The following is a 14,004-nucleotide window of genomic DNA, read 5'->3' on the forward strand; positions in this document are numbered from 1 at the left end:
GAAAACATCGGACATGCACAGCAACACCAGAAAACTGTGTACGACCGCAAATCACGCGGACCTCTGTACGAAGTAGGCGACTTTGTGCTTCTACACCGGCCGAAACCACCACCGGGTGCGCCCGCAAAATTCCATCACATGTGGCAGGGACCTTATGTTATCGTTACTAAGAGACCAAACAACACCTATGTCATTCGTGACCCTTCTAAGCCACATACGGATGTACAGTGTGTCCATTACAATCAGTTGAAGCCCTACCCTTCACCCGTCCGGGCACCCAGCCGTCTACATCCTCCTATCTCCCACCTGTCAGCCATACTGTTGAGATCAGTACATCCGGCACGAACACTCCTGAGCACTGAGGACAGTGCTCCTACTCGGGAGGGGGCAGTGTAACGCATTTGAAACCCGACTGACCTGATTGTATGCCTATCATATGACATTATGTGTGCCTCTCCCTCCCTCTCTTCCCCTATTACAGGTACCACGGACGAGGTACCACGGGCCCTGGACAGGGAAGAGTATCCCGCTTGTACGCCCCCCTAACTGACCTTGACCCAACCTTGCACACCCCCTCTCCTTCCGGTTTCGGTTCGGGTTAATACACGTGCGTTGTTGCTACACTCCGGTCTTCTTCCCTGTACCACCCGACCTGTGCGCATGTGTGCTGTGTATACCGTGTGGATCCATTAATACCAGCCCGTATATCTGCACATTTCAGAACTGACGTGTGCCGTCGCTACATCCTGTCGAACGTCGAATACCGCTGACTTCCTGACATCCCACGCTACATACCTGATGATAAAAAATCGCGAATTGTGGAAAAGGTTGACTCACATACAATGAACGTAACTTTCAGTTATTTTTCCACCGGAACAGATTTTCTCAACATTCTAGAAGCTAAATGGCCTTTGGAGATGCAAAATATGCGTAGGCGCATTCATGCAAACAAATTTTGGTCGATGATTCTTTGTTGCCAGTAAAAATTCCGTAGTGCACGCTAATTATTTGCTAAACATCGTGCACGTTGGCTGGCAAATTACAGTCTTTCATTATAGGTCCCGAATTATGCTAGAAAGACCCCCAGGTGATCTCATCTCTCATCATCTTTCAGAAGAGTTCGATTAAAACAAATCGCCAAAAATGACGGCAGATGAGGACGGTTTTCAGTCTACTATGCAAAGATTATAGGTCCCGAATTATGCTAGAAAGACCCCCAGGTTCATCGATCTCTCATCATCTTTCAGAAGAGTTCGATTAAAACAAATCGCCAAAAATGACGGCAGATGAGGACGGTTTTCAGTCTACGCATATATGCAAAGAAGTGCAACATTTTGAAGTTAAAGTTTTTATTTCGCCCACAGGGGTTTTGCAGAAAATGCATTGTGCCTCTAGCCGCTGGCAGTTGAAATCTAAGTGGGTCGCTCGCTATCAAGGGCCGGTGACTATAAGCACGCCCAAATTATTTTCGCCGAACCTATGGGGTTTTCGAAGTTGTGACCTTACCTGGGATTTAGTCTAATCCATTTGCACCTTCTGGTGACATGTTGCTCGTAGCAATTTGTTTAAATCAACGAAGTTTCAAGCTCACAGACCATCAGAACCTCACATTTTCGTGCCTGTTCACGCGACACAGAACACGAAATCGCACCTTCGCGTATTTAGGTTTTCTTCGGTGCTTTTTAAGAATAGAAAACATCTAAAGAATATCTAATGCAAATTTCACCCTGGAAGACCGGTTGTTGACGGTTCCTTGTGTTATACTCCTCAGATTTAACAAATGCTATTGTAATCGCAAAATATAATCTGCTCGGCGAATCTACTCACAACACGTTTTCCCGTTGATCTCAACTTTCAATAAGTACAATATTGTCCCAGTTAGCACCGGTGCAGAAACTTCTGCATTATGTCTGCACCCGGGTGCGGACATTTCCGCATAGTGTCCGCACATTTCTGCACCCGATTGCGGAAGCAGTGCGGAAAGGAAACAAGTTTCTGCACCCGGGTGCAGAAAATTCTGTACAGTATCTGCACACCCGGCACCCGGGTGCGGAAATTTCTACATAATATCCGCACAGTTCTATGGTGATCTTTCTGACCATTGTACAATAGTGCTTTCTTTGTAACTTATCATTACTCAAATTGTACCACTTTCTATCTCTCACTAAAATCTCATCTTATTCCTGTTCTCTTCATACCGAATAACTTTTGTTTAAATGAAAGCAAAAGAAATATGATAAAATACAAATTCTGTACCTCGTGGAAGACCTATTCCCTTCTTGCTGTGTCGAGTTACGCTGTCAGTGAATTAACGAGCGGTGATCTACCTTTCAGACTACGACGGGATAGAAGGTATCTAGGAATATGTCAAGGGAGATTCCAGGAAGGAGATCGATTTGGATTGGCTTTGGTGGTAATAACTAACTCCACCAACGAGCTGTGAGTTGTATCATCTCGCCTATTTTTACTCACTTGATTTAACTACTTTGAACTGGTATTTGCTAGGGTTATCCACTACAGTTCTGCACCCGGGTGCAGATTCTGTGCGGAAATGAGACAAGTTTCCGCACCCAGTCCGCACCCGGGTGCAGAAATAGTGCAGACGTTCCCGCACTCCGATGCGGAAAATTCGTACTCGGTACCGCCATTTCCGCAATCAGTCCACACCTAGCTAAAGTCGCCGATGCGCGATACAGCCCATTATGCGCATATATCTGTTTCCCTAGTACAATTCAGCAACTTTCTAAACACTACGCTCTCATGCCGTGATAACCCATCTACCCCCATATAACTGATCAGCGTATTACACTCCCGGATACCAATAAGCGCTTTCAAGTACAAGAGTTTTATGAATGAATTTCAAAAAACACAGGGGGGTATAATTTGTCTTTCTTGGTGGCTCTCTGCAGGCGTTACCGAAGTCTATCCCGCTCGTTCTCCAGCCAGCGATTAGCGATTTCCTTTGTTTGTCGCAACTTTGTGTTCAGAAAATTCTCAATTGTCGCGTGTGTAATGAAAACGATAGTTTTTGAATTTCATCGATTCAGGGCGCTGAAAAACTAAAACGTTTGTTGATTTCAATACGTGGGTGTAAAATAGGAGAATAGTATTGAATGTCTGACACTCAATAGTATCTGTAGAAAATCTACAATGACAGCTGGTTGAGCATCAAGCAAAATGCAGTTGTCGAGAAAGTCTTTCGAAAAAACGACAGCCCTATGAACAGACCTGTGACATCCGGCAGTGGGTGATGGCCTCAGTCGCATACACACATCATCCAAAAATATCTTCCTTTCGGCAGCATCCAATCCCACACGCTCGGCCAGTTGGTGGCAAAGCTGAACAGCTGGTGGTTTATGCCCATGTATGTAGTGCTTCAAATGCCCCAGCTCTGATTCATAGGGAAAACAGGAAAAACGATCCAAGTAACCGTAAAGCTTGACGAAATTAAATAAATGGGAGAAGAGGTATATGTTGTAGACTAAATGACTGGGACCAAAACTAGCAGCAAATTTTGACACAGAAACCTTGGAAACGTCAATGAAAAATCAGCATAGTGTTGTGAAAAAAGGTTAAAGGCCTTTGAAAGTGGTTACCGGAAAATACATGGAGCATTCGTAGACGTCAGGGTATAAGATACCTCGTAAACCGACGAGTTATATGTACAGAAGGAGCTGTCGTAGTCAAATGCCTTTCACCGATCCAGGTCTACGACACCCCGACATTTTCGGGGGAAATCAACACTTAGAGCCAAACTCTGTTGCTCAATGTTATCATTCAGTTAATTCCAGGACTCCAAAGAAAGCCTGGCCTTATGTATACCTGGCATAGCTCTGAGTAAGATGAGAAATTTCCACACCAAACCGAGACCAACTGTGCGTGTAATCTGGTGGAAAACCAGCAATCGTGGGAGAATTTAACTCCTCCATCGGACTTGGACCTGTATGGTGCCTCTCTTGCTTTCTGGTTCGGAAATCAGAGGGACGAGTCAAGGGAGCTATCAACGAGGGAAAAGTCGTTCGTGTATCAATATGCACACCCTTTTGTGTACAATAATCACTGCCATAATATCCCGTATGTCCTTTCACTTTCTCCAGAAAGGCCATAGCAGGAGTGTCGCAAATAGTGCACTATAGCCGCACGGTATGAAAATTGTAAACTCCGGAGACACCGTTCACCAAGACGTCCGGCAACTCAGCGATTGTATCAGACATCAGCTGATGGGCACCGTTGAGTTTATGCTTACCACAGTATATTCCGACGACGATAGGCTGATCGGGAAAAGGGGAGATTGTGCAAGAGAGTATAGGCCACACTTGAGTACATGGGTTATTGTAGGCCCGAATACCGTCAACGTCCATTTGAATATCGATGACTGTCACCCTAGCATGAATCTTACGGAGCTGTTGCAGCAAACCTGCTTTCACCTCAAAGTGAATTTACATCCCACCGGTCTTCTGTCGCACGCGACAATGACGGGGATTTTTCATACGGTCCGTGAATCCTTCAGAAGAGGCGGAAAAAAGTACCTGAGTTCGTCCAACACAACGGCTAAACCGGATGAAAGTAGGTTCAGCCTTCGCTACATTCGACCAACAACCGTTAAAATACTTCTACCTGGTTGTGAATGGTTTGAAAAGGATATTGATGAAAAGCAATAAGAGTGTAAGCAGAACATACAGGCTGATCCGTTCAACGACTTGCAATGGGCTGCCTTGTGGCGAAATACAGGAAACAAAAGGTTCTCCAGGGACCGCGGTAATGAATGTCTTTCTGGTCCCAAAGTCCCGATAACAGGGATCTGGAAAACCGCCAGCGAACAGCGTGGTAACCCACCGCCTAGTTTATCATCTGGGACGGTCAAGTGAAACATATCTAGAACCTATCAACTGATTACTCATGAGTCTTACCCTCAGATAGTCGACTAAGGGCATTATGGACGCATTCATCAGTCGGGCTACGAAAACAGCCACTTGTCACAACCGCCTGTCGTACTTTCCGATATACCGTTGTTCTTGAAGAGCCTTTACGAGCAACACGAACGAACTTCGGGCGCATTGACGATTACTTGAACTGAAAAATATTTTTTCGGTTTCGTTCTCGTAAACGCACCAGGAATAGAGCATATGAAAGCACAACAAAACTCACTCTCAGCCGCACATGAGGACAAGCAAAACACAGTGCTTCTCGCGCGCAATATCGCCGCACACTCAAACAAAACGACTTAACTCGGTCGACGGTTTGCATTCCGTAGGGGACCGGAAATGCAGGGTATTGTGGTTTTTTTAATACTGCGAGACAAATAAAGACGCTTTGATGCCCATTAAACTTCTTAATCTCCCGCGGCTCAAAAGCCAAAAATGACGGCAGAAATTCTGCGGATTCCGCACAGGTATTTCACCCAGGAGCGGACGCTTGCTAACCGTGTATAACCGTGCTCGCTCTCGCTAATATCTGCTACATGTTGTAAACTCCAGGCCAGTACATATGGGGCCGGTGAAAATGAGGCCCGGAGATGCTTGATATTCTAATCTAACGGCCAACATACTCTTATTGTAGTCGATGTCAAAAAAGTACCTGAGTTCGTCCAACACAACGGCTAAACCGGATGAAAGTAGGTTCAGCCTTCGCTACATTCGACCAACAACCGTTAAAATACTTCTACCTGGTTGTGAATGGTTTGAAAAGGATATTGATGAAAAGCAATAAGAGTGTAAGCAGAACATACAGGCTGATCCGTTCAACGACTTGCAATGGGCTGCCTTGTGGCGAAATACAGGAAACAAAAGGTTCTCCAGGGACCGCGGTAATGAATGTCTTTCTGGTCCCAAAGTCCCGATAACAGGGATCTGGAAAACCGCCAGCGAACAGCGTGGTAACCCACCGCCTAGTTTATCATCTGGGACGGTCAAGTGAAACATATCTAGAACCTATCAACTGATTACTCATGAGTCTTACCCTCAGATAGTCGACTAAGGGCATTATGGACGCATTCATCAGTCGGGCTACGAAAACAGCCACTTGTCACAACCGCCTGTCGTACTTTCCGATATACCGTTGTTCTTGAAGAGCCTTTACGAGCAACACGAACGAACTTCGGGCGCATTGACGATTACTTGAACTGAAAAATATTTTTTCGGTTTCGTTCTCGTAAACGCACCAGGAATAGAGCATATGAAAGCACAACAAAACTCACTCTCAGCCGCACATGAGGACAAGCAAAACACAGTGCTTCTCGCGCGCAATATCGCCGCACACTCAAACAAAACGACTTAACTCGGTCGACGGTTTGCATTCCGTAGGGGACCGGAAATGCAGGGTATTGTGGTTTTTTTAATACTGCGAGACAAATAAAGACGCTTTGATGCCCATTAAACTTCTTAATCTCCCGCGGCTCAAAAGCCAAAAATGACGGCAGAAATTCTGCGGATTCCGCACAGGTATTTCACCCAGGAGCGGACGCTTGCTAACCGTGTATAACCGTGCTCGCTCTCGCTAATATCTGCTACATGTTGTAAACTCCAGGCCAGTACATATGGGGCCGGTGAAAATGAGGCCCGGAGATGCTTGATATTCTAATCTAACGGCCAACATACTCTTATTGTAGTCGATGTCACATACCCTAGCTATTTATCGCAAGTGCAAGGCCTGTGTGTATGCACAACGCTGAGTATGGAGCTTCAACTAAGTCCAGTGGCTCAGTCCAAAGGCCAGTGACGGCCCGTCAAACTAATAACTATACACAATCTCACCTGCCGAGGACACTTATAGTAAATGCCGAGCCCGTACACATGCTCCTAGCTGACTGTGATTTCCCCACAAATGTCGTCCATCTGTCAACCTTATGGCTAAAAATACGCGAACACCTTGAACCAACCATGTTGCTCTGAATTGGTTGCATCGGTACAAACATGATGCGTGGTCAATCCCATTCTCAGTTTTTTACTTAACAGGGTTTATGAAAATATGTGTAGTCGATTACGACTCGTGCACATTTTCCGCGATATCATTTAGAGAACATAATTAAACAAAGTTGCGGTGGCTGACTCACCAAGTGCTTGACAAATCCATTTGTCCACAGTTCTCGATCTGTGTCCGCACTGTTATGAAAGTAAACTCACTACTTGCTGAATTAATCCAATAGGCGATAACGAGGAGCCATGTGTACATTGATGATTCGATAGCGGGACTCAGCAACCATATGTGTTATTGCGGGCGGCGAATTGAAAGTAAAGAGGGTTGTTTACTTGTCGGTTATAAGACCTAGTGGTGTAGACCTGAGTCTTAAATCCTATGCCCACATGCGCCATTAAAAGTGCATCCATGGATGCAGCCATTGAGAAGATCTAGTGGGTGGGTACAAAGTGCACACCAATGGACAGAATAACTTTAGTCGTTTCATGCAAAAACACCTGCGCCTTTTCTTCCTCTTCAAAGATGAGAACGGTGGCTACGTACTCCTAATCGACAAGACTTTTGCCAGAAGGTATTTTAAAACTAGGTTCAAAAGACATTTCACCATTCGTCTCATTATTTCGTCCATCAAGAAATTAAGTGGGAGTGGAGTGAGAGCAATCTCGACGGACACAGCTTTCTATACGGCAGCTTTTGGAGCTCCCTATATATTTCCGTAACACGTCTGCCCCTTTTGCACCTCCTGTATACGACGATGATAAAGATTGCAACGCTGACAACTCTCACTCCAACCGCATGCCCTCGTACAATATATTCCTTCCGCGTGATGAACCTCATCAGCGTTCAACGAGCGTTGGCGGAGTAGTGGTTACACGCTCGCCTCGCGTGTCAGCTGTCTGGGGTGCAAATCCCGGCACAGCTATTGGGTATGCACTGGTGATGAGCCCTAGTAAGAGCGAAACTCGAGTCCAGTGCTTTCCTTTGGTGTGGGCTCACCGGAATAATTACACCAGAACAGGAACACGGCCGTTCAAACGAGAGTGGTGTGGCTATCAACAGAAGTTAAAACTGTTTCTGGTCTGAACTTGTCCTGGTTGCGGCATACATACCGAGCAATCGACCCATGAACTGGACTATCTATTGATAGTAGAGGAATAGACACATCGAGACTCGCCAAATACTCGGGATATGACGTCCTAGAGGCAACTGACTTTGCAAGCCTCGACTCCTTCCTTTAAGCTTTAACAGCTCCCTTCTGAGGTCAGTTCATCATACAAACACGTAAAACCACCAGATATATCTGAACTCATGTCTCTGGAAATTTCAAGCTTCCTTAGTTGCGCACAATCTAGCCAATGCACACTCCCTACTCACATATGTCCTCACCAGTTTGCATCGACCTCACACCCATTATCTTCACCCAAATATCGATTACAGTTTTTGAAATCGGGTATTGTCACCTCATTGAAGTACTCAGCTACTGTGACAACTTATGACTGTCTGTTATTTCGGGAGGCATTCAAATTCTCATCAAAGTGCCTTCTAGCAAACCGTTCGGACAGTATTTTCACATTTTCAGTCCCCAATGTAGACATGTCAGTCCTATTACCCCATTTGAATGGCAGTAATGAACCATCGCGAACTCTCGATAGGCCCAAAAAATCTGGCTTAAAATTGCAACCATAAAACGCTAACCCAAGATGTCCATGTACAGGCTGTCCATGAACCGAAGTACGGCGTCGCGATGACGGTACCGCGCCTACCATACCCGGTTTAATGGCCTGCCCGTAGTTCACCATATATCTAATATTATCCAGCCGAGGGTGTTACCCAGAAGACCGTTTCTGTCCTTTAATTTGTGCAAGGACTTGAAAGCGGTGGCCATCTTATTGTGTCGCTTGCTTGTTCAGCCCACAAATCTAGTAGTTTATCAAACGGCACTATTGATATCCCGGTATATCCGTGAAGATCAGACCTTGCCTTAAGCTAGTAATAACGTATGCTGACCATCAAAGAAAACAAAAGCTTGCCTTGACTTTGGCGGGGTGTTTGCCGCAACCATAGGGGAATTTTTATATCTTGGTTGCGAACGTCGGCTCCAATCTGAACTTGCACGGACGTGGTGGGAGTGATTATTTTCCCTGTAGTTTTGAGATTGTATCCGAATCGAATACGTAAGAAAACACTCGAAGCAACCGGTTTTCCACAAGATTCGCCACTGTTTTTCATTGGCTGCCGGAACCACCGGCAGCCAGTCAAATAAGAATCCGCACCAACATTGGATTCCAATTCATTTAAACAACTGATAAAACTGCGGCCGTGTGGTTAGATCCTATGCACCCAACAATTACCGTCATATCATCATCCACCATCGTTTTCATCAAATGTTTCCCTTTTTTGAACCGCGGTAACGGAGAAATTTTGGGTGGGTTTTTAAGACGCGGATTTCCTACAGGGCGCATTTGCTGCACAATGCACTTAGCTGCAAGATCATTACAAGTGGAGTAAAAATGTTTCCAATACAATGTTGCATTTTGTTGCATATGCCATCAAACCAGAAGCCATTTAAAATTTTCGCAGCTCACCAAATTTTATTGTCCACCGAAACAGTCAGGCCTCTCGCAATAAAGTCTGGTGGAATAATTTTCTGGCTACCCCGACAACTCGGAATGCCTAACTGAGGCTCAAAATTTGAACTAGTACTCTGAATTCATTTTCCCGAATACTTTATCCCATCAAGGACACATCCTAGCTTTCGAAATTTCAACTCCATTGTAAGAATACTGAACGCCCAATTCAAGGGGCAGCGCCGTGGGAGCACAAGTCACTTTTCTGCAAAACCCCTGTGAGTGGAATAGGAACATTAGCGTCAAAATGTTGCACCTATTTGCATGTGTGCTCAGCCGAAAAATCACCCTCGTTTGCTGTTATTTTCTGCGATTCGTTTCAGCTAATCACTTCTCAAAATTTTTGGGCTACATTCGACTTTGAACTTTCTGTGCTATGGCTTCACAAGCGTTTGTTGAGAAATTTGGGGCTTTATCCTTTTCATTTCCGACGGCATTTGAGGTGACCCGAAAGAATTACATGTAGAATAACTATGTGGTATTTGTGCGCTCATCCAGTAATCGAGGCTCTTCAGGCTTGTCACAAAGGGGAGTCCACATAAAACTAAATTATTTCCGATTTCGGCCCCGGACCTATCCAGATAAACTCAAAGATGTGCTTGCTACCCGATCCGCAAAAGGGGAGTCTTATACGTCTGACCTGGGCGTAAGCAAAGAATCGCAGCTCAGTGTATCCAAGACGTCCGTGTCCGTGTTTTCGCATCCAAGGAGAACCTACTCGACAGCCGTGATTAAATATCCAGCTACTATGATTAACGCTGTAGAGCCCCGGTTTAGTTGGAGAGACGAAGACGATTTCATGTGGTCCACCAGCTCCAGAAGTTTTGCCTGTTAACGAGACCGCGTATTTCTTGAAGGGTGCAGTAAGTGGGCATGGCCGCTTAAATTGGCATTGTATGAGCAGGCATCTACGACATCGTTGCCGCTGAAGCGCTCTGATTTCGGTGCCACTAATCCTCCCAGTTTGTTGACCGCACGCCTTATGTAGATATTTCGATAACGTATATCTTCCTCCCATTTTGGGACGTCAGTGGCCAAATAAACACACCTCGGGAAGAAGGTCATGAGCCCCCGAAAGAACATATGTACTAATCGCTGATAGAAATGGATGGGCGTACTTCAGCCGTATGCGTCAACTAGGTTTGTTCAGCTGTCTGCTATAGTCGACGCAGGTTTCACGCAGCTAGTTTATTAGCGTCACGGTCTTCCTCAGATAATTCGCAAGCTATAACGGAACACTGTAGTTTCATAGCAAGCCTGCACGAGTTTTTGCCAATTATGAACGCAGGCTATGCAATTTATCTGCTTACAGCAATTATCGAGCAAATATTACCTACATGAACCCTCCATCCGCTTCTTTTGTATCCACAATGGCCACGTAGACTCTAGATTGTTCAGGAAATTATTTCAGCTGTCAAACAATCTCAGACTTCAGTCCGCTGTGAGTCACCGTTTTTCGCAATTAGCAATTTCTTATTGCATTAAGCGGCGTATTCACAGTCGATTGTGCTTGTTGACCATGAAGATTGGTTCACTTCAACAAATCACCAGCGTAGATAATTTGCAACAATATATGAAGATACATAATATACACAGACGTTCTACACTACGAAGGGGCCACCCTGAAAATTTCGTATCATTCGAAAAAATAATTCCATTGAGCACATATGTAGCGGCCACCGCAATTTTCCCTGAAAACGTAATTTGAACGAAGTAATCATTTGGATAAACATTTGGCGTTTGATGGTGTTCATACGAACTTCGAAAATCTCCTTGTTTGGCCGCAGTTTCGTTGGAAGTTGACTTCACGTACTCGATGTCAACTATGGGAGTGGAATTCACTTTTAATGACCGCTAACGGCTTTGCATTACGCCTCTGTCAAGACGGTGAAAACTTTGTGGCAAAATTCGCTTCTTCATGGTTTTCCTTCTGTGTTGAATTGTGAAATAGTCTAAAGACCACATCAACAATAATTACGCCATACACGTCTGCGCAATGTTAAAATGGAGCAGCTATTCATGGCCCGTGCAAGAAAAGTTTTAAATGGTTGCGGTAGGCATCCCGCAAAATAAAAACCACGGAATTCGTCACAGTTAGCACCTGTTTTGGTGTTCTTTGATGGTGGGTGCACGTTGAAAAGTGCGTGGGACAAGGTTTAATCTCCAACGGTGTACAAATGTCCTGACACTGTCATTAGAAGAATTGGTGAGTTTTTGAGCAGAAAAAGCAGACAGTAAAACAGGATGGCCTGCGCTTTAAAGTTCTTGCATAATTTCAGTGGGTTGACGCGGTATTGTAGATGCATGGAATGCGCGATCTGGAAGAATTTGGAACGTGTTGAACAACAGTCACACAAGCAAACTCAATTGTAAGGGAATTGCCTTTTTCCGCAATTTCTCGTTAAACTTGGCAACGTATCCACCGTCGGTGATGCTTCTTGACCTTGAAGATTCACTCACTTAAATCATCAATGTATATAGCCTGCATTAAAACGTGAACGTATACTCTATACGTAGACCTACGCTATGAAGCGGTAAACCCGAATATGTCATGTCTGTAAAGAAATCAATTCCATTGTGCGAATATTGAACGGCCTGTAATGTTTCTGGCGTCATCCTCATTCCGGTCCGCTGAATGCTCTCTGGCGGGAACATACTTGATAGGTAACATGACGGAATCGAGGGCTACGAACGAATAGCCGGGTTATGTGGTAAAAATTTACATTTCCAACAGGTTTCCAAATTTAAGAAAGGCAGAAAGTATGCAATTCTCAGCTTCACTATGATTAGTCTAGTCATTCATGCTGCCCTAAATGTAACGGTATCAAAAACGGACGATGATATTTGTGCCTAATGTCACTAACTAAAAAGCGGGTAATTAGAATAGCCCGCATTGAGCAGTTCTTGCTCGTCTGTTCACCGATTTTACTCAGCATCGATAACCCTTTATGGTACAGTTAGTCCTTCGATGAAAACGATTAGCGTGTGTGTGCTTGTATGTTCCCCTGAATGCACACCTCCAAGGCCGTGCATCGTTCGAATTGTGCTCGGTAGGTGCAAGAATTCGTATTTAGTGATAGCATTAATTCTGGTTTATAATAACAGAACTGTTGGTGCATCTTTCGCACCCAAGAGATTAACGATTGGGCCCGCCAGAGCTGTTCACCGATTTTCTGTTTCTGGTAGTTTACCTTTGAAGCAAATTGTTTGGACATAAAGAAAGACTTGCCGATAACTTGAAAACCCAAAAGAATGTTAGCAGTTGTTTAGGTGGTTGGTGAGCAATGCCTGCCAAGTTCGTTTGTTTATTTCACGATTGTTAATGTGGAACCTTGGTACCTCAGTTTTGACTGGGAAGCAATCTTTCCAGTTGCCGTCCACATAGATTGCCTTGAACCCCTAGCTTCAGAGAATCATCGTTCTCTCTTGCCTCTTAGCAGTGTTATTTACGTGTCTGACGAGGATGGCCTCCATGCATTGGCGACTCTAAGTAACAACCGACTTGATATGAAGTCCACGGTGCCCCTCTATCTTGGAATCTCCGGCATGAATTACTTTTATTTTAGATGTGTGTGTAACGGAATTTTGGTCTACAGGTTACAACTTTGAACTGGCGCACCAATGAAGCGTATGAAATACCTCAGCCACATGTGGGCTGCGGGGCTCTTTCATACACTGCTAAACGTATACCGCTGGAGGCGATCATACGTTGTCCTGGAAGCACTAAGTTTCGGACCACTCTTAGGGTATACACGAAACGGGAAACTTACGCCTCCTTTTCTCACCTACGCAAACTTGTCTTCAACGCGAGGCCTGGATGCCTTGATTGTCATGACGCTTGGCTTGTCGGGAAATATTGAGCAATCTTTGGATAACAGTTTCGTTGTGACTGATTGCAAGCAAATTACAGATTCATCAAAAATGTGTTCCCTAGATTTACCTGGAAAGTAAATGAGAAAAAACTAGTAAAAGGAAACCTGATGAGAATGTCCAGAACCCCGTTCTCCCAGCCCGCGTGAAATAAGCAAACTGGTGGCCACCACCGCACCACGTTGAAGAGGGGATGGATTTTATGGCAGAAAAAACCATTTGCCGCCTACACATCCAACGAGGCACGACAGTTAGCAAGTGCATTTACCTAGGGAACTTACTCCGATATCCGTTTATGCCGATCGCACATACGGCAAAGGAACACCGGCCTGTCAACAGATCCGACAATGCAACCGCAGCCACACGTGAGAATGGTCGCATTGCACATAAGTTGTCATCGACCCCTCAGATGTGTACCCAGATTAATTCCAGACCGTAATTGATACCACACTGGTCGCGTTCGGGATGTCGTAGGCACACAGACCGCCAACGGACCAAGCGGGGAACAATACTTCGTAGCTCCACACCGGTTTAGATACCATCCTAAAATAAAGCCCGTATGGCCTCAAGACAATAACAGCCCGTTCCAGGC

At 45.0% G+C, this 14,004-nt stretch overlaps 2 protein-coding genes across 2 annotated transcripts in view; one reads left to right on the forward strand and one right to left on the reverse strand.

Moving 5' to 3' along the window:
* T265_05794 (hypothetical protein) overlaps positions 1-546 on the forward strand; it is a gene marked incomplete at both ends in the record, with an annotated part of 20,702 nt that extends 20,156 nt beyond the window's left edge. Inside the window, one exon of the mRNA XM_009170888.1 lies at positions 482-546. Within this exon, the coding sequence (XP_009169152.1) occupies positions 482-546 (65 nt within the window). The remainder of the gene's footprint in view (positions 1-481) is intronic.
* A 1,282-nt stretch (positions 547-1,828) lies between these two features.
* T265_13864 (hypothetical protein) lies at positions 1,829-3,725 on the reverse strand (the record flags this gene model as incomplete). The annotated part of the gene is made up of 3 exons (XM_009170907.1): positions 1,829-1,995; positions 3,125-3,527; positions 3,699-3,725. Coding segments are annotated over 3 exons (597 nt in total), but the record flags the coding sequence as incomplete, so codon positions are not given.
* Between the last annotated feature and the right edge of the window lie 10,279 nt (positions 3,726-14,004).

The sequence above is a fragment of the Opisthorchis viverrini genome (assembly GCF_000715545.1).
Source record: "Opisthorchis viverrini unplaced genomic scaffold opera_v5_114, whole genome shotgun sequence".
NCBI lineage: Eukaryota > Metazoa > Platyhelminthes > Trematoda > Opisthorchiida > Opisthorchiidae > Opisthorchis > Opisthorchis viverrini.